The sequence below is a fragment of the Hypanus sabinus genome, chromosome 7 (genome assembly GCF_030144855.1).
Source record: "Hypanus sabinus isolate sHypSab1 chromosome 7, sHypSab1.hap1, whole genome shotgun sequence".
NCBI lineage: Eukaryota > Metazoa > Chordata > Chondrichthyes > Myliobatiformes > Dasyatidae > Hypanus > Hypanus sabinus.
This window is the reverse complement of record NC_082712.1, coordinates 170,531,678-170,555,725: the sequence shown is the minus strand read 5'-3', so window position 1 is coordinate 170,555,725 and position 24,048 is coordinate 170,531,678. Positions and strand designations below refer to the sequence as shown.

The window sequence follows — 24,048 nt, the reverse complement described above, 5'->3', positions numbered from 1 at the left end:
TCTTCATCAACCCTAGTGTCTACAATGGCTGGTATGAACAACTTTCGGTTTAAATACAGAATTATCTAGACCTCAGATTTCAGTTCGAGGGGTGGGGCTCAGAATTCAACAAATAAAACTGACCACTGTTGAAGACATTTGGGTATTTAAACAAATGAACCCATTTCTTAAACTATCTCCAATGGCAATAGACAATCTTGTGATTACAACCTCGAAGATTTCACCTAACAGCCCTCAACTGATGTTCAATGTGGACAAAATAACGATATAGTCAAGCAACACACAAAATGCTGGTGGAATGCAGCAGGCCAGGCAGCATCTATAGGGAGAAGTACAGTTGACGTTTCGGGCCGAGACCGTTCGTCGGTCAGATCATTTCCCCCAGTGGGGCAACAGTTGTTCATTCAACACTTTACAGCATCAGCAACACGGGTTCAGCTTTCACTCCTGCTGCTGTCTATATGGAGTTCTCACTCTCTAGGTGATCCCGGGATTAGTTTGAGGAGAAGTGAGTGCTTAATACAAGGGACTTAGCAAGAGCAAATCTCAAATATTCCCACAATCAGGTAAGATTCTGAAACAAAAAATATTGGGAAAGTGACCAAGGGCAGCGATCAAAGAATACAAGTTTCCCCTCATCCTGGACTACTATTTAGCTCTCAAACACCACCACTATGAATAGCAGCGCCTCAGGTTCAAACCCAGGTCTGTAAGCCTGTAAGGATTCTCCCTATGACAGGATGGGTTTCCTTCAGGTGCTCCAGTTTCCTCCCACAGTCCAAAAACAAACTGACTGGTAGGCTAATTGGTCATTGTAAATTGTACCGTGATGAGGTTAAATTGGGAATTGTTGGTCAGCGCAACTAAGTACCTGTTCCACATTGCATCTCAGCAAGCAATTAAATGGCACAGATTTAAGATGAGAGGGGGGAGATTTGAAGGAGATATGCAGGATAAGCTTCTGTATTCCCCTCCCCTCAAGTATACTAGGTGCCTGCTAGGGATAGTGGTGCAAGTAAATAACACACTGACATTCTGTTACACAGACACATGTTGGCAATGGAATTTGGATCAGGCACCGACATCGTGGGTGACGGGCTTGTTCCTGCGACGTGCCAACTGGGTCACAAATAAAAAAATCTCCTTAGCAACAAAAGACGAAGAGTCCAATCAAGCGTGTCTTTGAACATTAAAATAGAAGCTAAAAAGAGGTAGGTAGCAACTAAATCGCAGAATCACGAGGAAAGACGTCGACTTTCGCGGTTGTAGGTACGATTTCTTTCACACCGAAGGGTGCTGGGAAGCGGCTTAGACCAAGTTCCACTTCAATTATATTCCAGTGACTTTTCTTTGCGCTTGGATTAAAAAAAAGAGGAGAGGATGAATGGAAGCGAGAGAGAAAGACGATGGTGATAGCAACCAAGTTCACCTTTTGAACAGAAATACGTTGGGACAGGCCTCGCCCGCCATTTTGCCACCGCCAGCCGATGAACAGGGGGGAACAAAACCATCAGAGATACAATGAAAAACACCCACTACTTAATTTTCCGAGTGTATACACAGCTTCTATGGTCACAATGACCCAAACTTTTTCCGCCAACCCACTTCCCCTCCCTTACACAACACCAACTGAATCGGACCTACCTGATCCGCGTTCGCTTCACCCGACATCGCTCTTGATTTTTTTTAGATCTATCTTTTAAAAACACACACACCATACAAATGAATGAACAGATGTATAATGCTACCGACTGGAAACACCCTCTCCCAGCTCCGCACTCCTGCTTGTCCCCCACGCCGCCGCCGCCTCCTCCGCACCGCGCTGCTTGTGAAATGGCGGCGGGCGAGCTGTCGTCCACCGGAAGCGGCGGGGCCGGCGTGCGCACGTGCGCGAATTCGGCCCGCCCACCCAGGACCCGGATGTATGGCTGCCCTGTCTGAGGAGCGGATGGGACTTCATCGTCATCGGTGAGTGTGGTAACCTGGTGTGTATTTTGTATAAAAATAATTATTATGAATAAAGGTCATTTTTGAAAATAAATAATCGTACTTAAAAAAAGTTACAGTAGAGTACCTGTATCACAGGTGCAAAACCCTACATTATACAAAGATAATTATACATCCACTTCGTGACAACTGAGTTTAGAGTCACTGAGACAGATCTTGCAGATGCTGGAAATCCAGAGCAACAAGTCTAGAGGAACTCAGTAAGTCAGGAAGCATATATACAGAAAATAAATAGTCGACATTTCGGACATAGAAACAAAGAAAATAGGTGCAGGAGTAGGCCATTCGGCCCTTCGAGCCTGCACCGCCTTTCAGTATGATCGTGGCTGATCATCCAACTCAGAACCCTGTACCTGCTTTCTCTCCATACCCGCTGATCCCTTTAGCCACAAGGGCCATATCTAACTCCCTCTTAAATATAGCCAATGAACCGGCCTCAACTGTTTCCTGTGGCAGAGAATTCCACAGATTCACCACTCTCTGTGTGAAGAAGTTCTTCCTCATCTCGGTTCCAGAAGGCTTCCCCTTTATCCTTAAACTGTGACCCCTCGTTCTGGACTTCCCCAACATTGGAAACAATCTTCCTGCATCTAGCCTGTCCAATCCCTTTAGAATTTTATACGTTTCAATAAGATCCCCCCTCAATCTTCTAAATTCCAGTGAGTATAAGCCTAGTCGATCCAGTCTTTCTTCATATGAAAGTCCTGCCATCCCAGGAATCAATCTTCCTGATGAAGGGTCTCGGCCCGAAACATTGGCTACTCTTTTCTCACGGATGCTGCCTGACCTGCCGAGTTCTTCCAGAGTCATATACGTAATCTGGTGAACCTTCTCTGTACTCCCTCTATGTCAAGAATGTCCTTCCTCAGATTAGGGGACCAAAACTGCACACAATATTCTAGGTGCGGTCTCATCAAGGCCTTGTACAACTGCAGTAGAACCTCCCTGCTCCTATACTCAAATCCTTTTGCTATGAGTGCCAACATACCATTTGCCTTTTTCACCACCTGCTGTACCTGCATGCCCACCTTCAATGACTGGTGTACAATGACACCCAGGTCTCGTTGCATCTCCCCTTTTCCTAATCGGCCACCGATCAGATAATAATCTGTTATCCTGTTCTTGCAACCAAAGTGGATAACCTCACATTTATCCACATTAAATTGCATCTGCCATGAATTTACCCACTCACCTAACCTATCCAAGCCAAGCCACCCTGCATCCTCTTAGCATCCTTCTCACAGCTAACACCGCCGCCCAGCTTTGTGTCTTCCGCAAACTTGGAGATGCTGCATTTAATTCCCTTGTCTAAATCATTTATATATATTATAAACAACTGGGGTCCCAGCACTGAGCCTTGTGGTACCCCACTAGTCACTCCCTGCCATTCTGAAAAGGTCCCGTTTACTCCCACTCTTTGCTTCCTATCTGCCAACCAATTCTCTATCCACATCAATACCATACCCCCAATACCATGTGCTTTAAGTTTGCACACTAATTTCCTGTGTGGGACCTTGTCAAAAGCCTTTTGAAAATCTAAATATACCACATCCACTGGCTCTCCCCTATCCACTCTACTAGTTACATCTTCAAAAAAATTCTATAAGATTTGTCAGACATGATTTTCTTTCACAAATCCATGCTGACTTTGTCCGATGATTTCACCTCTTTCCAAATGTGCTGTTATCACATCTTCGATAACCGACTCTAACATTTCCCCCACTACCGATGTCAGATTAACTGGTCTATAATTCCCCGGTTTCTCTCTCCCTCCTTTTTTAAAAAGTGGGGTTACATTAGCCACCCTCCAATTCTCAGGAACTAATCCAGAATCTAAGGAGTTTTGAGAAATTATCACTAATGCAGCCACTATTTCTTGGGCTACTTCCTTAAGCACTCTGGGATGCAGACCATCTGGCCCTGGGGATTTATCTGCCTTTAATCCCTTCAATTTACCTAACACCACTTCCCTACTAACATGTATTTCCCTCAGTTCCTCCATCTCACTGGACCCTCGGTCCCTTACTATTTCCGGAAGATTATTTATGTCCTCCTTAGTGAAGACAGAACCAAAGTAGTTATTCAATTGGTTTGCCATGTCTTTGTTCCCTATGATCAATTCACCTGTTTCTGACTATAAAGGACCTACATTTGTCTTGACCAATCTTTTTCTTTTCACGTATCTATAAAAGCTTTTACAGTCAGTTTCTATGTTCCCTGCCAGCTTTCTCTCATAATCTTTTTTCCCTTTCCTAATTAAGCCCTTTGTCCTCCTCTGCTGGTCTCTGAATTTCTCCCAGTCCTCAGGTGTGCCGCTTTTTTTTGCTAATTTATATGTGTTACGAACCCCGTAACTGGGTCACTTACCAGCAAAGATGGAAACGTCCGTTGAAGTCTGATAATACTATTTTTAACAGTATTTATTAGTAAAAATACACAAAAATAATATCAATGCAAATATACAGATAATATATGTTGTCAATGCTAAATCTAAAAGTGCAGGTATAATAATAATAAAAAATAAGCTCTATTGTTGTCTAGGGGATAATGTATTGTCCGATGGAAATATAAAGTTCACTCAGTTCATGCAGGCTGCAGGCTTTGGGGACCGCTTTGTTGCAATGGTTGGAGAGAGAGAGAGATTTGGGAGAAAAACTTGCCGATTTTCCTTTTATGATTTCGATCCGTCAGGAGTCTCGTTGTCGTGGCCTTTCACTTGTGGCCTCTCCTTTAGCTAAACCGTTCTTCTGTGGTGAGCCTGCCAACCCAGGCAAGGGAGGACGCACACGAGCCCCCACCAGCTGTCGCTATTAAATGCTGTCACGGGATTTCTAGCGTTTCTCCTGGTGCATCTAAAGGGATTGTTCCCCAGACCCTCTTTTATCCTTACTCACGGGGTCTCAGATGTCAATCAGGTTGGGATGATGCAATCCCTCAACCAGCCCACTCTGGTTGTCCCCTGAGGGGTTTCAATGAATAGTACAGTACTTAATACACAATTCCGTCTCCAAGAGACAATAGCCGTTATCAGTGGTTCTGTTTCGCTGAGGCCAGGACACATTCCAAACCCTGTCTATTCTGTGTGTCTCTCTCTAATTTCCTGGGTCCCAGACCCGAATTAATAGCGATCTTGCGATTCTCAAAAAGGAGGGGGCGACTTTGTACCCTTTGGCCCCTCAGAGTTGCATCACATTCATAACATCTGTATCTTCTTTGGACTTGATACTATCCCTAATTTCCCTTGTCAGCCACGGGTGCACTACCTTCCCTGGTTTATTCTTTTGCCAAACTGGGATGAACAATTGTTGTAGTTCATCCATGCGATCTTTAAATGCTTGCCAATGCATATCCACCGTCAACCCTTGAAGTATCATTTGCCAGTCTATTTTAGCTAATTCACGTCTCATACCTTCAAAGTTACCCTTCTTTAAGTTCAGAACCTTTGTTTCTGAATTAACTATGTCACTCTCCATCTTAATGAAGAATTCCACTATGGTCACTCTTACCCAAGGGGCCTCGCACGACAGGATTGCTAACTAACCCTTCTTCATTGCTCAATACCCAATCTAGAATGGTCTTCTCTCTAGTTGGTTTCTCGACATGTTGGTTCAGAAAACCATCCCGCATACATTCCAAGAAATCCTCTTCCTCAGCACCCTTACCAATTTGGTTCACCCAATCTATATGTAGATTGAAGTCACCCATTATAACTACTGTTCCTTTATTGCATGCATTTCTAATTTCCTGTTTAATGCCATCCCCAACCTCACTACTACTGTTAGGTGGCCTGTACACAACTCCCACCAGCGTTTTCTGCCCCTTCGTGTTATGCAGCTCTACCCATATCGATTCCACATCCTCCAGGCTAATGTCCTTCCTTTGTATTGCATTAATCTCCTCTCTAACCAGCAATGCTACCCTGCCTCCTTTTCTTTCCTGTCTATCCCTCCTGAATATTGAATATCCCTGGATGTTGAGCTCCCATCCTTGGGCACCCTGGAGCCATGTCTCTGTGATCCCAACTATATCATATTCATTAATAACTATCTGCACATTCAATTCATCCACCTTCTTATGAATGCTCCTCGCATTGACACACAAAGCCTTCAGGCTTGTTTTTACAACACTCTTAGCCCTTATACAATTATGCTGAAAAGTGGCTCTTTTTGCTTTTTGCCCTGGATTTGCCTGCCTGCCACTTTTACTTTTCACCCTACTACTTTTTGCTTCTACCCTCATTTTACACCCTTCTGTCTCTCTGCACTTGTTTCCATCCCCCTGCCACATTAGTTTAAAGCCTCCTGAACAGCAGTAGCAAACGCTCCCCCTAGGACATTGGTTCCAGTCCAGCCCAGGTGCAGACCGTCCTGTTTATACCGGTCCCACCTCCTCCAGAACTGGTTCCTATGCCCCAGAAATTTGAATCCCTCCCCCTTGCACCATTTTTCAAGCCACGTATTCATCTGAAATATCCTCCTATTTCTACTCTGACTAGCACGTGGAACCTAGACCCTTCATCAGGAATTGGATACTGACCCTTCTTTAGGGTAACTATCTTACTTCCACAAAGTTCAAAGTATATTTATTATCAAAGTATGTATATCATATAACCTTGAGATTTATTTTCTTGCAGGCACCCACAGAAATACAATAGAATTCATGAAAAACCACACATAACAAAGACCAACAAATGTCCAATGTATATAAGAGGACAAATCATGCAAATAATGAAAGAAAAGAAATAACATTGAGAATCCAAACTGTAGCGTCCCCAAAAGTGTGCCCACGGTCTGTGGAGTCAGTCCAGTGTTGAGGCAAATGAAGCTATCCACGCTGGTCCAGGAGCCCAATATCGGCAGGGCACCAGCTGCTCCCAAACCTGGCGGCTTGGGTCCGAAGACTCTTGCACCTCCCGCCTGACGGTAGAAGTGAGAAGAGAGGGAGACAGGTCGGATGCAGGCAGATAGGACAGGCTCGGGTGGGAGATCTTGGCTGGCACAGAGTAGTGGGGCTGAACACCAGTTTATTTTCCGCTTTCGGGCTTGGTCACTTTAATCTGAATCACCAGAATGGTTCACACTGATAGTAACTCAAATAACAACATGTTACAACCGTGGTGTGCAAAAGAACATAAGACCATAACATATAGGAGCAGAAGTAGGACGTTCGGCCCATTGAGTCTGCTCCACCATTCAATCATGGGCTGATCCAATTCTTCCAGTCATCCCCACTCCCCTGCCTTCTCCCCATACCCTTTGATGCCCTGGGTAATCAAGAACCTATCTATCTCTACCTTAAATACACCCAATGACTTGGCCTCCACAGCCATTTGTGGCAACAAATTCTACAGATTTACCACCCTCTAACTAAAATAATTTCTCTGCAGCTCAGTTCTAAAAGGATATTCTTCAATCCTGAAGTCATGCCCTCCCTGTCCTAGACTCCCCTACCATGGGAAATAACTTTGCCATCTGTAATCTATTCAGGCCTTTTAACATTTGGAATGTTTCTATAAGATCCCCCCTCATTCTCCTGAACTCCAGGGAATACAGCACAAGAGCTGCCAGACGTTCCTCATACGGTAACCCTTTCATTCCTTGAATCATTCTTAATTCTCTGAATGCATGACGTCGAAATGGAAGTGGATGGGCTACAGCAGCAGAGACCATGATCATACACTCAGTGCCCAGTTATTAAGTACAGGACGTTCAAGTGTCAGATAAAATGGCCACTGAGATTAGTTCTGTGTGACAACTGCAGATATTTTAAGCACTCTGACATTGCAGATATTTGTATAACCAACACCATCAGGTCTGCCACATCAGTGAGAACTCAAATTTCATGATTGGAAAATATTTCACAGTAAGAATTTTTATTGTACATTGAAACATTTTTACTTTATACAAGGGTCAGATTGTTAAACATTAAATAAAATTGATTTTGGTATTTCAAGAGCCAAAAGCTTTTATTTTGTGTTTTATGTAAGTTATGAACATATAGATGAACATTTTTAAGGTTTATTTATTATCAAAGTATAGAATTCTGAAATTCTTCACCTAACATCTAACCTACTCCCAAAAGACATATGTTCATGACTGCTTTATACTGCATTGAATCGAGACTAACGATCATTTTGCCCACCTTTACAGCCATGTACTGAAGAATCAGAATCAGATTTAATATCACTGGCAAATGTCGAGAAATTTGTTGTTATGCGGCAGCAGTATGTTGCAATACAAACTGTAAATTACTGTATAAATTATCCATAGCCATCTGGAGGTTCACTCAGCAGACTCTGTGACGGTCCTGATGGCTCTTTGCAGAGTCCCATGTCCCAGTGCAATCCCAGATTGTATTTCAGCAGCATTATACATTCAGAAATCCGATGACAAAGGAGAAGAAACTGTTCCTGAATGATTGGATGTGTGCCTTCAGTCTCCTGTACCTCCTCCTTGATGGTAGCAATGGGAAGAGGGCATGTCCTGGGTGATGGGGGTCCTTCGTGATGGACGCTGGCATTTTGAGGCATCACCTTTTGAAGATATCCTGGATGCTGGGGACGCTGGTGCCCATGATGGAGCTGATTAAGTTTACAACTTTCTGCAGCTTATTTTGATCTTATGCAGTGCCCCCCCCCCCTCATACTTGATGCTGATACAGCCAACAATCAGAATCAGAATCAGGTTTATTATCACCGGCATGTGGCGTGAAATTTGTTAACTGAGCGGCAGCAGTTTAATGCAATACATAATCTAGCAGAGAGAGAGAGAGAGAGAGAGAGAGAGAGAGAAAAAGAAACGTAATAATAAATAAACAAGTAAATCAATTACATATATTGAATAGATTATTAAAAATGTGCAAAAACAGAAATACTGTATATTAAAAAAAGTGAGGTAGTGTCCAAAGCTTCAAAGTCCATTTAGGAATCGGATTGTAGAGGGGAAGAAGCTGTTCCTGAATCACTGAGTGTGTGCCTTCATGCTTCTGTATCTCCTACCTGATGGTAACAGTGAGAAAAGAGGTCTTTAATAATGGACGTTGCCTTTCTGAGACAAAGCTCCCTAAAGCTGTCCTGGGTACTTCGTAGGCTAATGCTCAAGATGGAGCTGAGTGGATTTATAACCTTCTGCAGCTTCTTTCAGTCCTGTGCAGTGGCCCCTCCATACCAGACAGTGATGCAGCCTGTCAGAATGCTCTCCACAGTAAATCTATAGAAGTTTTTGAGTGTATATGTTGACATACCAAATCACTTCAAACTCCAAGTGAAGTATAGCTGCTGTCTTACCTTCTTTGTAACTGCATCAAAGTGTTGGGACCAGGTTAGATCCTCAGAGATCTTGACACCCAGGAACTTGAAGCTGCTCACTCTCTACACTTTGGATCCCTCTATGAGGATTGGTATGTGCTCCTTTGTCTTACATTTCTTGAAGTCCACAATCAGCTCTTTCATCTTACTGATGTTGAGTGCCAGGTTGCTGCTGCGGCACCATTCCACTAGCTGGTGTATCTCACTCCTGTACGCCCTCTCATCACCACCTGAGATTCTACCAATAATGGTTGTATCGTCAGCAAATTTGTAGATGGTATTTGAGTTATGCTTAGCCACACAGTCACGTGTATACAGAGAATAGAGCAGTGGTCTAAGCACACACCCCTGAGGTGCACCAGTGTTGGTCTTCAGTGAAGATGATATGTTGTCACCAATTCGCACAGACAGTGACCTTCTGGTTAGGAAGTCAAGGATCCAATTACAGAGGGATGTACAGAGGCCCAGGTTCTGCAACTTCTCAATCAGGATTGTGGGAATGATGGTATTAAATACTAAGCTATAGTCGATGAGCAACATCCTGACATTCTGTTTGTGTTATCCAGGGTGGTCTAAAGCTGTGTATAGAGCCATTGAGATTGCATCTAATGTTGACCTATTGTGACGATAGGCAAATTGCAATGGGTCCAGGTCCTTGCTGAGGCAGGAGTTCAGTCTAATCATGACCAACCTCTCAAAGCATTTCATCACTGTTGATGTGAGTGCCACTGGGTGATAGTCATTAAGGCAGCCCACATTATTCTTCTATGGCACTGGTATAATTGTTACCTTTTTGAAGCAAATGGGAACTTCTGCCCATAGCAGTGAGAGGTTGAAAATGTCCTTGAATACTCCTGCAAGTTGATTGGCACAGGTTTTCAGAGCCTTAACAGGTACTCCACCGGGACCTTCTGCCTTGTGAGGGTTCACTCTCTTTAAAGACAGTCCAACATCGGTCTCTGAGCCAGAGATCACAGGGTCATCAGGTGCAGCAGGGATCTTCACAGCTGTAGTTGTGTTCTCCTTTTCAAAGCGTGCATGGAAGGCATAGAGTTAATATGATAGTGAAACATCGCTGCCATTCATACTATTGGGTTTCACTTTGTAGGAAGTCATGTCTTGCAGTCCCTGCCACAGTTGCCGTGCATCTGATATCGCCTCCAACCTCATTCAAAATTGTCCCTTCGCCCTTGAAATAGCCCTCTGCAAATCATAACTGGTTTTCTGGTACAGGCCTAGGTTGCTAGATTTAAATGTCACAGATCTAGGCTTCAGCAGACGACGTACCTCCTGGTTCATCCACGGCTTTTGGTTTGGGAATGTACAGTAAGTCTTCGTAGGCACACACTCATCCACACAGGTTTTAATGAAGTTGGTAACAACTGCAGCATACTCATCCAGATTCAAAGCTGAATCCCTGAATACAGTCCAGTCCACTGATTCAAAGCAGTGCTGTAGGCGCTTGGATACATACATGGAATTATGATGTAGTGGCCATTACAGAGACTTGGCTGGCATCAGGGCAGGAATAGATTCTCAATATTCCTGGATATCAGTGCTTTAAAGGGGATGGGGGGGAGGGGAGGAGGGGTGGCATTACTGGTCAGGGATACTATTACAGTTACAGAAAAGGTGGGTAATGTAGCAGGATCCTCTTTTGAGTCAGTATGGGTGGAAGTCAGGAGCAGGAAGGGAGCAGTTACTCTACTGGGGGTATTCTATAGGCCCCTTGGTAGCAGCAGAGATACCGAGGAGCAGATTGGGAGGCAGATTTTGGAAAGGTGCAAAAATAACAGGGTTGTTATCATGGGTGACTTTAACTTCCCTAATATTGATTGGCACCTGATTAGTTCCAAGGGTTTAGATGAGACAGAGTTTGTTAAGTGTGTCCAGGACGGATTCCTGTCACAGTATGTTGACAGGCCGACTAGGGGGAATGCCGTACTAGATCTAGGATTAAGTAACGAACCGGGTCAGGTCACAGATCTGTCAATGGGTGAGCATCTGGGGGACAGTGACCACCGCTTCCTGACCTTTAGCATTATTATGGAAAATAATAGAATCAGAGAGGACAGGAAAATTTTTAATTGGGGAAGGGCAAATTATGAGGCTATAAGGCTAGAACTTGCGGGTGTGAATTGGGATGATGTTTTTGCAGGGAAATGTACTATGGACATGTGGTCGATGTTTAAGGATCTCTTGCAGGATGTTAGGGATAAATTTGTCCTGGTGAGGAAGATAAAAAATGGTAGGGTGAAGGAACCATGGGTGACAAGTGAGGTGGAAAATCTAGTCAGGTGGAAGAAGGCAGCATACATGAGGTTTAGGAAGCAAGGATCAGATGGGTCTATTGAAGAATATAGGGTAGCAAGAAAGGAGCTTAAAAAGGGGCTGAGAAGACCAAGAAGGGGGCATGAGATGGCCTTGGCAAGTAGGGTAAAGGAAAACCCCAAGGCATTCTTCAATTATGTGAAGAACAGAAGGATGACAGGAGTGAAGGTAGGACCGATTAGAGATAAAGGTGGGAAGATGTGCCTGGAGGCTGTGGAATTGAGCAAGGTCCTCAATGAATACCTCTCTTTGGTATTCACCAATGAGAGGGAACTTGATGACGGTGAGCACAACATGAGTGAGGTTGATGTTCTGGAGCATATTAATATTAAGGGAGAGGAGGTGTTGGAGTTGTTAAAATACATTAGGGCGGATAAGTCCCCAGGGTCTAACGGAATATTCCCCAGCCTGCTCCACAAGGCGAGGAAGAGATTGCTGAGCCTCTGGCTAGGATCTTTATGTCCTCGTTGTCCACAGGAATGGTACCGGAGGATTGGAGGGAGGCGAATGTTGTCCCCTTGTTCAAAAAAGGTAGTAAGGATAGTCCGGGTAATTATAGACCAGTGAGCCTTACATCTGTGGTGGGAAAGCTGTTGGAAAAGATTCTTAGAGATAGGATCTATGGGCATTTAGAGAATCATGGTCTGATCAGGGACAGTCAGCATGGCTTTGTGAAGGGCAGATTGTGTCTAACAAGCCTGATAGAGTTCTTTGAGGAGGTGACCAGGCATATAGATGAGGGTAGTGCAGTGGATGTGATCTACATGGATTTCAGTAAGGCATTTGACAAGGTTCCACATGGTAGGCTTATTCAGAAAGTCAGAAGGCATGGGATCCAAGGAAGTTTGGCCAGGTGGTTCAGAATTGGCTCACCTGCAGAAGGCAGAGGGTCATGGTGGAGGGAGTACATTCAGATTGGAGTGTTGTGGCTAGTGGTGTGCCACAAGGATCTGTTCTGGGACCTCTACTTTTTGTGATTTTTATTAACGACCTGGATGTCGGGGTAGAAGAGTGAGTTGGCAAGTTTGCAGACAACACAAAGGTTGGTGGTGTTGTAGATGGTGTAGAGGATTGTCGAAGATTGCAGAGAGACATTGATAGGATGCAGAAGTGGGCTGAGAAGTGGCAGATGGAGTTCAACCCAGAGAAGTGTGAAGTGGTACACTTTGGAAGGACAAACCCTGAGGCAGAGTACAAAGTAAATGGCAGGATACTTGGGAGTGTGGAGGAGCAGAGATATCTTGGGGTACATGTCCACAGATCCCTGAAAGTTACCTCACAGGTAGATAGGGTAGTTAAGAAAGCCTATGGTATGTTAGCTTTCGTAAGTCGAGGGATAGAGTTTAAGAGTCGCGATGTAATGATACAGCTCTATAAAACTCCAGTTAGGCCACACTTGGAGTATTGTGTCCAGTTCTGGTTGCCTCACTATCGGAAAGATGTGGAAGCATTGGAAAGGGTACAGAGGAGATTTACCAAGATGCTGCCTGGTTTAGAGAGTATGGATTATGATCAGAGATTAAGGGAGCTAGGGCTTTACTCTTTGGAGAGAAGGAGGATGATAGGAGACATGATAGAGGTGTACAAGATATTAGGAGGAATAGATAGACACTGGGAGACAGTGTTTGAGGGTTGGCACAACATTGTGGGGGCCAAAGGGCCTGTCATGTGCTGTACTATTCTATATTCTACTTAGAACTTTGAAGTTTCTTTCATAATCTCCATTTAAAGGGTCATTCTTACCCTCGGCCATTAGGCTCTACAATGAGTCAACCTACATGTGGTCAAGTTATGGCCCTCTCCTGTTAGACTGCTACCCCGCAGAGTGTTATACGGCCAGCTACATCATGGTAGACACTCAGCTGGAAGGCCGAAGAAGCGCTATAAGGATCAGATGAAGAATGCTTTAAGGAAGTGCAAGATCAGACCCGAGGACCTGGAGGATGTTGCTGCTGACCGTAACACTTGGCGACAGCAGTGTAGGGTTGGGGTTGGTATCCTGGAGGTGGAAAGATCAACCAGAAGAGAGCCAGGAGAAATGCAGCCATGGTTGCCATCACTACCACATATACATGTCCCACCTGCAATAGAGCTTGTGGGTCAAGGATAGGACTGTATAGTCATCAAAGATCTCACCGTTAAAGGAGTGGACATCGTTATTGGATTTTGATGGACAACCAAAGGAGGCGAATCTCTGTTTACCACACCCTGCTATAGCAGACACCCTGTGCAATACTACCATTATGTCTGAGGCACTGTGAGAAAAACACATTTCACAATTCTGAAACACATTACAGCTAAAGAAATATATTTTAAATATTATCATTGTCATACTGCGGGAGATGTAGCAGTATGTATGAAGGCATGCAAGATCCCATACAGCAATATAATCATGAATAAGCAATTGATTATTATTTTATTTGTGGGAATAAATAGTGGTTACAGAGTGAATTCCCCTGTTGGTTCAAGGTAGCCCTGAAGAATCTTTTTCAAACTTCTGCTACTACATCCTAACTGGGTGGCACGGTAGTGTAGCAGGTAGCGCACTGCATTACAATTCCACCTGTAAGATCCCATTTCCACCGCGGTCTGTAAGGAGCTTATACGTTCTCCCCGTGACTGCGTGTGTTTTCTCTGGGAACTCCAGTTTCCTCCCACAGTCCAAGTACGTAGGGGTTAGGGTGAGTGAGTTGTGGACGTGCTATGTTGGTGACAGAGATGTGGTGATACTTGCTGGCTACTCAGCGGAACCCACGCTGATTTGGTTTGATGCAAACGATGCACTTCAGTGTATGTTTCAATGCACGTGTGACAAATAAAGTTAATGTTTAGAAAATGTCTTAATCTTTACTTGAATAATGGAACCAATAGACAATAGATAATAGGCGCAGGAGCAGGCCATTTGGCCCTTCTAGCCAGCACCACCATTCACTGTGATCGTGGCTGATCATACACAATCAGTACCCCATTCCTGCCCTCTCCCCATATCCCTTGACCCCGCTATCTATAAGAGCTCTATCTAACTCTCTCTTGAATGCATCCAGAGACTTGGCCTCTACTGCCTTCTGGGGCAGAGCATTCCACATATCCACCACTCTCTGGGTGAAAAAGTTTTTCCGCATCTCTGTTCTAAATGGCCTACCCCTTATTCTTCAACTGTGGCCTCTAGTTCTGGACTCACCCATCAGCGGGAACATGCTTCCTGCCTCCAGTGTGTCCAATACCTTAATATCTTATATGTTTCAATCAGATCCCCTCTCATCCTTCTAAATTCCAGTGTATACAAGCCCAGTCGCTCCAATCTTTCAACATATGACAGTCCCGCCATTCTGGGAATTAACCTTGTGAACCTACGCTGCACTCCCTCAATAGCAAGAATGTCCTTCCTCAAATTTGGAGACCAAAACTGCACACAATACTCCAGGTGGGGTCTCACCAGGGCCCTGTACAGCTGCAGAAGGACCTCTTTACTCCTATACTCAATTCCTCTTGTTATAAAGGCCAGCATGCCATTAGCTTTCTTCACTCTAACAATCAGAACTGCATTGGAGGTATGAACTTGGTGATGTTCTTAATTTCCTGGACCGTCTTAAACCTGTAACTTGCAAATTCAAAGGAGAAAATGCTGCTAATGATCAAATTGCTGTCTTGACTGTTCAATTGCATAAACTTAGAACAAAATGATTTTTATTTCTTTTACTATTGGTTTGCATGAGGTACATTTCCAGATTCCTTCCTATCTGTTCAAGCAGTTAAACTGGGATGCAGTTTTAACAATGCTTGCTGCAACGTCTTTCATACCAACCACCCCCCCCCCCAACCCTTGACAATTTTGCCCATCAACTTGCACGTGACTGGGTTAATTATCATATTATGTTTCTCACCTCATAATATGTGTGTTTTTTGCATGACTATGTTTTTTTGCTTGCTATTTTGAATGTGCTGTATAAGTTTTGCACTTTGGGCCCAGAGGAACACTGTTTCTTTCAGCTCTGTTCATGTATGGTTGAATGATAATTAAACTTGAATTTGATTTGATTTGATCAGTATATTCCAAACTTTATCCACAATTGGTTGTATTTCCTCCCCCACCCCCTTTTAGCATTTTATGATGTCACCAGTCCTCCCTTTAAAGACTTAATGCTATTCTACTGATTCGAGGACTACTGGCTTTCTAATTGCATTTTATTGAGCATAGAACAGTACAGCACAGTACAGGCCCATGATATGCTGACATTTTAACCTACTCCCTGATTCCTTTCCACATAAGCCTTCCATTTTTCTTTCACCCATGAATCTATCTAAGAGTCTCTTAAATGTTTCCAATACAGGGGTTCCCAACCTGGGGTCTCCAGTATTGGTCCATGGCATAAAAAGGTTTAGGAACTCCTGCTCTAATATATCTGCCTTTACCAACGTTAACAGGTATTTTACTATTTTTGTGAACACCCTCACTATATTAGCTCAAAATTATTCAACTTCAGGGAGCTTTGACCTTTGTTAATCTTCACCCAACCTGAAGAAGGTCACACACATTGGGTTGAGAATCACGAGTCTGTTCGACCATATGGGCATTAAAACCACAGGTTTGATCCATCTGTATTGCACTTGCTTGTAGGAGCCCAACGGGAGAGTCATCACCTGGAGGAACTTAGGCTAATATATCTTCTTTCTCACTGACCATAGAGTCAGTGAAGAGGCAGTAGAGGAGGCCATGGGCTAACATATAAGAATGGGAGTAGGAAGTTGAACTGAAATGCTTAGCCACTGGGAGACCTTACCTTTTGTGCTGGATTGTCTGGTCTCCTAATCTGCATGGCGTCTCACCGATGTAGAGGAGGCCACATCAGGGGCATCAGGTACAGTAGATGACCCCAACAAATGCTGAGAATCCTGCCACTACATGGCTTTCTTCCCACAGTCCAAAGGCATACTGGCTGGTAGGTTAATTGGTCATTGTAAATTATCCCACATTTAGGCTGGGATTAAATCAGGGGTTTCTGGGCGGTGCAGCTCAAAGGGCCAGAAGGGCCTATTCCATGCTGTATCGCAATAAATAAAAAAATAAAAAGTATGCTTTTTGTTCTTCTATATGTCCCAGTATCTATGGGTAAAACGATAATGAAATGGGCCCTGAGGATATAATTTTCAAACCTTTGTTAGAAGGGCATAACTGAGGAGTTGGATTGTTGGAACCCTTTCATCATTGTGAGGGTTGTTTTCATTTGGGACTCTTGTTTGTGTAAGCTGGAGAATATGCTTCTCAGGTGATGTTTGTTTTCCAGGTAATGTTTGCATCTGTAAACTATTAAAATCTAAGAATACTGTTTCCCATTCTTAAGCTTCATTTGACATATTTGCACAACATGTTGTATTTAGTATTTCCTTCTATTTTAACATTTACAAATACATCTCAAAATCAGGAACAGGAGAATGCAATTGTGCTCTTGAACCTGCTCCACCACTCAAGTAGTTCATGAATAATCGAACCTTAGCTTCAACACCACTATCCCAGGTCCTCCCTATATCCCTTAATCCCTCTTATAGAACAAGTATCAGCTTGTTTTAAAAACATAAGGCATAGGGGGAGGATTAGGCCATTCAGCCCACTGGATCTGTTCCACCACTCCATCATAGCTGATTTATCATCCCTCTCAACCCCATTCTTCTGCCTTCTCCCCATAACCTTTGACACCCTAACTATCAATCTCCGCTTTAGATATACCCAATGACTCAGACTCCACAAATATCTGTGGCAATGAATTCCACAGATTCACCACCCTCTGGCTAAAAGCCATCTATAAACTTGCTGACGACGCCACTGTTGTTGGTGTCATCTTCTCAATCACTGAGGTCAGACAAACTGGCCTATAGTTTCCTTTCTTCTGCCTCTATCCCTTCTTGAAGAGTGGAGTGACATTTGCAATTTTTCAGTCTTCAGCAATTATTCAAACATCCAGTGATTCTTGAAAGATCATTTCTAATGTCTCCACGATCTCTTCAGCCACCTCTTTCAGAACCCTGGGGTTTACACCATCTGGTCCAGGTGACTTACCTACCTTCAGACCTTTCTATTTCCCAAGAACCTTCACTCTCGTTATGGTAATTTCACACGCTTCATGACCTCTGTCACCTGGAGCATCCCCCATATAGCTAGGGTCTTCCAGTGAAGACTGATGCAAAATACTTATTCAGCTCAGCAGCCATTTCTCTGTCCCCCATTACTACCTCTCCAGCATTGTTTTCCAGCAGTCCAATATCCTCTATCGCCTCTCTTTTACACTTTATATATCTGAAGAAACTTTTATTATCTTTGTTAATGTTATTAACTAGTTTACTTTCGTATTCCATCTTTACCTTCCTAATGACTTTTAGTTGCCTTCTGCTGGTTTTTTAAAATTTCCCAATCCTCTAACTGATGCACCATCAATAACTGAGACGTGAGTTAAGGTAGGCTTTTATTGGCTGGAAGAAAGCACAAGCAGCAAGTGACCACCACACAACATCCTGGAGACTGAGGAAGGGGGCTGTGCCTCCAATCGCCTTTATACCGGGTTCTGTGGGAGGAGCCACAGGAGCAGTCAGCTGGGGAGGGGGGTGTGTGTCCAGACAGGTATATGTAGTTCACCACACTAACTTCACACAAATTGTTGCTCTATTATATGCCCTCTCTTTGGCTTTTATGATGGCTTTGACTTCATGGTTATGTCATTATTCCTTTAGAATATTTCTTCCTCTTTGGCATGTATATACCCTGTGCCTTCTGAATTGCTTCCAGAAATTCCAGCTATTGCTGCTCTTCTGTCATCCCTGCCTGTTCTTTTCCAGTCCATTGTGGCCGCCTTCTCTCCTCTGTAATTCTCTTTACTCTGCTGTAATACTGATACATCTGACTTCAGCTTCTCCTTCTCAAACTTCAGGGTGAATTTGCTCATATTGTGATCACTTGCCCTTGAGGATTCTTTTACCTTATGATTTCTAATCAATTCTGGTTCATTGCACAACACCAAATACAGAATAGCTGATCCCTCTAGTGAGCTAGTGACTCTCTAGAAATTCCCCCTCCTGGAATCCAGCATCAACCTGATTTTCCCAATCTACCTGCACATTGAAATCCCCCATGACTATTGTACCATTGCCCTTTTGTCATGCATGTTCTATCTCCCTTTGTAATTTGTAGACCACATACTGTTATGGGTCTGTATACAACTCCCATCAGGGTCTTTTTACCCTTGCAGTTCCTTAGCTCTATCCACAATAATTCAACTCCTTCTGACCCTATGTTACCTCTTTCTAATGATTCACTTTCTTTTTTTAAAAATCAACAGAGTAACGTCACCCCCTGTCCTTCTGCCTGTCCTTTCAATACAATATGTATCCTTGGATGTTAAGCTCCCAGCTATAATCATCTTTTAGCCATGATTCAATGATACCTACAACATCATACCTGCCAATTTGCAACTGCGCTGCTAGTTACCTTATTCTGTAAACTGCACACGTTCAAATCTGACACCATCAGTCCTGTATTCACCTATTTTGATTTTGTACACCTTTTACATTGCAACTCAACCTGTTGACTGCAATTTTGCCCTATCAACAGCTTCTCACTGAACATTGCCTCTGTTTGTAAATCAGCTACCACATCTTCAGCACTTTCCTATGATACTTCTTGTATTGAAAAAATAGGCACCTCAGGACACTAGTCACACCATGCTCAACCTTTTGATTCCTGACTTTGTCTGAGGTTTACCAGCATCTGTCTCCACAATCTCTCCACTAACTGTTCTGGCACACTGGTTCCCATCCCCCTGCAGCTCTAGTTTAAACCCCACTGTGTGGCATTAACAACCCTTCCCACTAGGATACTGGTCCCGCTCCAGTTCAGGTGCGATCTGACCCATCTGTACAGATCCCACCTTCCCTGGAAGAAAGCCTAGTTATCCAAAAATCTTATGCCCTCCCTCCTACACCAAGTCCTTAGCCATGTATTAAACTGTATAATCTGCCCAGTTCTGGCCTCACCAGCATGTGGCACGGGTGGTAACTCTGAGATCACAACCCTGGAGGTCCTGCCTTTTAACTTAGCACCCAACTTCCTGAACTCGCTGTGCAGAATCTCGTCACTCCTCCTTTGTGGATCATGACTTCTAGCTGTTCACCCTCCTACTTAAGAATGCTGAGAACTGGATCCAAGATATCCTGGATCCTAGCACCCAGGAGGCAACATACCATCCAGGAATCCTGCTCTCGCCCTTGGAGCCTCTTGTCCATTCTCCTAACGAATCCCCTATTACTACAGCTTGCCTCTTCTCCCCACTGTTCCCTTCTGAGTTACAGAGGCAGACTCAGTGCCAGAGACCCGACCACTGTGACTTTCTTCTGTTAGGCCATCCTCCCCAACAGTATCCTAAGTGATATACCTGTTGAGAGGAGGGCCAGAAGGGTACTCTGCACTGGCTCTTTAACCCCTTTTTTAAAAGCACAGAGAATGGTAAGTGCATGGAACACAGTGCCGGGGTGGTGATACAAGCAGCTTGTGTACTGTAGTGGTTAGCACAACGGTTTACAGTACCAGTGGTCAGGGTTTGATTCCTGCCTTTGCCTGTAAGAAACGTAGAAAACCTACAGTACAATACAGGCCCTTCAGCCCACAATACTGTGCTGAACATGTACTTACTTTAGAAATTACCAAGGGTTACCCATAGCTCTCCTCTGTACCTACTTCCAAGCACCTTAAAACTGTGCCTCCTCATGATAGCCAGTTCAGTCCTGCGAAAAAGCCTCTGACTATCCACATGAGCAATGCGTCTCATCATCTTATACACCTCTATCAGGTCACTTCTCATCCTCCAACACTCAATGGAGAAAAGGCCAAGTTCACTCAACCTATTCTCATAAGGCATGCTCCCCAATCCAGGCAACATCCTTGTAAATCTCCTCTGCACCCTTTCTATGGTTTCCACATCCTTCCTGTAGTGAGGTGACCAGAACTGAGCACAGCACCAAGTGGGGTCTGAACATGGTCCTATATAGCTGTAACATTATCTCTTGGCTATTAAACTCAATCCCGCGGTTGATGAAAGCCAATGCACTGTATGCCTTCTTAAACACAGAGTCAACCTGCGCAGCAGCTTTGAGTGTCCTATGGACTTGGACCCCAAGATCCTTCTGATCCTCTACACTGCCAAGAGTCTTACCGTTAATACTATATACTGTGAACCACCTCATACTTATCTGGGTTGAACTCCATCTGCCACTTCTCAGCCCAGTTTTGCATCCTATTGATGTCCCACTGCAACCACTGACAGCCCTCCACACTATCCACAATACCCCCAACCTTTGTGTCATCAGCAAATTTACTAACCTATCCCTCCACTTCCTCATTCAGGTCATTTATAAAAATCACAAAGAGAAGGGGTCCCAGAACAGATCCCTGAGGCACACCACTGGTTACCGACCTCCATACAGAATATGACCCATCTACAACTACTCTCTGCCTTCTCTGGTCACGCCAATTCTGGAACCACAAAGTAATGTCCCCTTGGATCCCATGTCTCCTTACTTTTTAAATAAGCCTTGCATGGGGTACCTTATCAAATGCCTTGCTGAAATCCATATACATTACATCCACTGCTCTACCTTCACAATGTGTTTAGTCACATCTTCAAAAAATTCAGTCAGGCTCGTAAGTGTAGCATGCTGTAGGGTTTCATTTATAATGTAATGGTTTCTCTGCAGCAGCAATGTTTGGGTTATGACAAGAGATAATGGGGTTTGGAACGCTGTTGTTCTTTCTTGTGAGCTGGAAGAGAGATTTTTGCGAGCTTTTGCTGAGGAGAAATGAGAGATGTGAACGGAGAGAGTTGGTAGACTGCTGGACGGGGTGGACTTGGAACGAGGGTCCGAAGGGCAGTGACGATCGGAGGAGGTCGATGGTGGATGATCGACTTATCAGTGAGCTCCAACATTGCACAACAGACTGTTTAATAAGATTGGGTTCTTTTTTTTTTTCTTTTTTTCAATTTTCTACTAACCATATAGTCAAAGTAAGAATTACAAAGCTTAATTGTTTAATCGCATATCGTGTACTGTTTGTTATTTTGGGGTACTGATTTGTAACGGGACACATTGTACAGCATCCACCCAAACGGGATTTATAAGTTTGGCCAGGCCAGGGGCTATCACCCCGCTATATTAAGCCGCTAGCCGAAGCGAGTTACATAAGACACAACCTGCCTTTGACAAAGCTTTGCTGACTATTTCTAATCATATTATACCTCTCCAAATGTTCATAAATCCTGCCTCTCAGGATCTTTTCCATCAACTTACCAACCACTGAAGTAAGACTCACTGGTCTATAATTTCCTGGGCTATCTTTACTCCCTTTCTTGAATAAGGGAACAACATCTGTACCCCTCCAATCCTCCTGAACCTTCCCCATCCCCATTGATGATGCAAAGATCATTGCTAGAGGCTCAGAAATCTCCTCCCTCGCCTCCCACTGTAGCCTGGGGTACATCTCATCCGGTCCCAGAGACTTATCCAACGATGCTTTCCAAGAGGTCCAGCACATCCTCTTTCTTTATATGCCCAAGCTTTTCAATCTGCTGTAAGTCATCCCTACAATCGCCAAGATCCTTTTTTGTAGTGAATACTGAAGCAAAGTATTCATTAAGTAGGTCAGCTATCTCCTCCAGTTCCATACACACTTTTCCACTGTCACATTTGATTGGTCCTATTCTCTCAGGTCTTTTCTCTTGCTCTTCACATACTTGTAGAATGCCTTGGGGTTTTCTTTAGTCCGGCTCGCCAAGGCCTTCTTATGGCCCTTACTAGCTCTCCTAATTTCTGTCTTAAGCTCCTTCCTGTTAGCCTTATAATCTTCTAGATCTCTATCCTTACCTAGTTTTTTGAATCTTTCGTAAGCTTTTCTTTTCTTCTTGACTAGATTTTCAACAGCCTTTGTACACCATGATTCTTGTACCCTACCATCCTTTCAGTCTCATAGGAATGTACCTATGCAGAATGCCGCGAAAATATCTCTTGAACATTTACCACATTTATGCCGTACATTTCCCCGAGAACATCTATTCCCAATTTATACTTCCAAGAAACCACTGTAAGGGATTACTATGTTCTCCCTGTGACCGTGTGGGTTTCCTCCCATAGTCCTAATATTTACTGGTGGTAGCTTAACAGGTCATTGTAAATTGTCCTGTGATTAGGCTAGGATTAAATGGGGATTGCTGGGTGGTGTGGCTCGAAGGGCCCATTCCACACCACCACTCAGCAAATAAATACATTTAGGGACATTTAAAAGACTCCTAGATAGGCACATGAATGACTGAAAGATGGTAGGGGGGCTATGTGGGAGGGTGGTGTTAGAGTAGTTTAAAAAAATCAGCAAACATCGAAAGCCAAAGGGCCTGTACGGGATTGTATTATTCTATGTTCTCTGGCTCCACTCCATGACAAACAAACCTAGCCTCTCCTATTCAGGAGCAGTTTATGATTCAGAGTTGGGGTATGACATCCAAGTAAATTAATCTGGAAGAAACCCGGAGAGAAGAGAGAGCTGACTATGTGCAGCCATGGATAGAGAGCAACTGAAGAACCTGGAGCAGTTGGGATTCAAGCCACAGCACATACCTTACTCTGGGCAGACAGGAGTGGCTACCTCATTTCTTTATTTTCATTTAGAAATACAGCACAGTAACAGGCCCTTCCAGCCCAAACAGACCCATGCTGCCCAATTACACCCATGTGACCAATTAAACTGCTAACCTACACGTCTTTGGAATGTGGGAGGAAACCAGAACACTGGGAGGAAATTCATGTGGTCTCATGTGCCAGTGGCCCAATGAAACCAGGAATGGTAGTGCCAATCGTAAGTTTTGTGCTTCAACGTTTGGAAGGGAGCAGGAGAGGAAAATCTGAAATCACCAGCAGATAGACTACTGAAGATCCAACTAATGAAGGCACCATATGCCTTTGTAACAACCCTTTCAACTTGTGCAGCAACATGGTTGTGCCAAACTTTTCAGCTACTCCAAGATCAATCTCACATAGCGCCCCCCTCCCCAAACCTTCTCTTCCCAGCATTCAGATATTTATTACGTACATGGAAGTGTACAGTGAAATGCATCATTTGCATTAACAACCAGCACAACCTAGGGACGCGCTGGGGCTAGCTAGCAAGTGTTGCCATGCTTTTCCGGTGCCACATTGGATGCCCACTATGAAATCACAAACAGCGACAGCAAAGCCCACCGTAGTACAGAGATTTGGAATGGCATTGGTAAGACAGACTTTGGTGGGGCCAAGGAGGTTATTACACAGCAAGACTAATAACTAATAAGATAATGGTAGGATATATGAAGTTCTTTAAGGTTGACTCTGTAGTG

General features: G+C 43.9%; 1 protein-coding gene and 1 long non-coding RNA gene across 2 annotated transcripts in view; one reads left to right on the top strand and one right to left on the bottom strand.

Annotated features, from left to right (window-relative positions):
* The window catches only part of cstf3 (cleavage stimulation factor, 3' pre-RNA, subunit 3), a 106,986-nt gene extending 105,115 nt beyond the window's left edge, over positions 1-1,871 (bottom strand). Inside the window, exon 1 of the mRNA XM_059976096.1 lies at positions 1,645-1,871. Within this exon, the coding sequence (XP_059832079.1) occupies positions 1,645-1,671 (27 nt within the window). The 5' untranslated portion in view covers positions 1,672-1,871. The remainder of the gene's footprint in view (positions 1-1,644) is intronic.
* A 39-nt stretch (positions 1,872-1,910) lies between these two features.
* The window catches only part of LOC132397386 (uncharacterized), a 90,098-nt gene continuing 67,960 nt past the window's right edge, over positions 1,911-24,048 (top strand). Inside the window, exon 1 of the long non-coding RNA XR_009513356.1 lies at positions 1,911-1,968. This is a non-coding gene — a long non-coding RNA (uncharacterized LOC132397386). The remainder of the gene's footprint in view (positions 1,969-24,048) is intronic.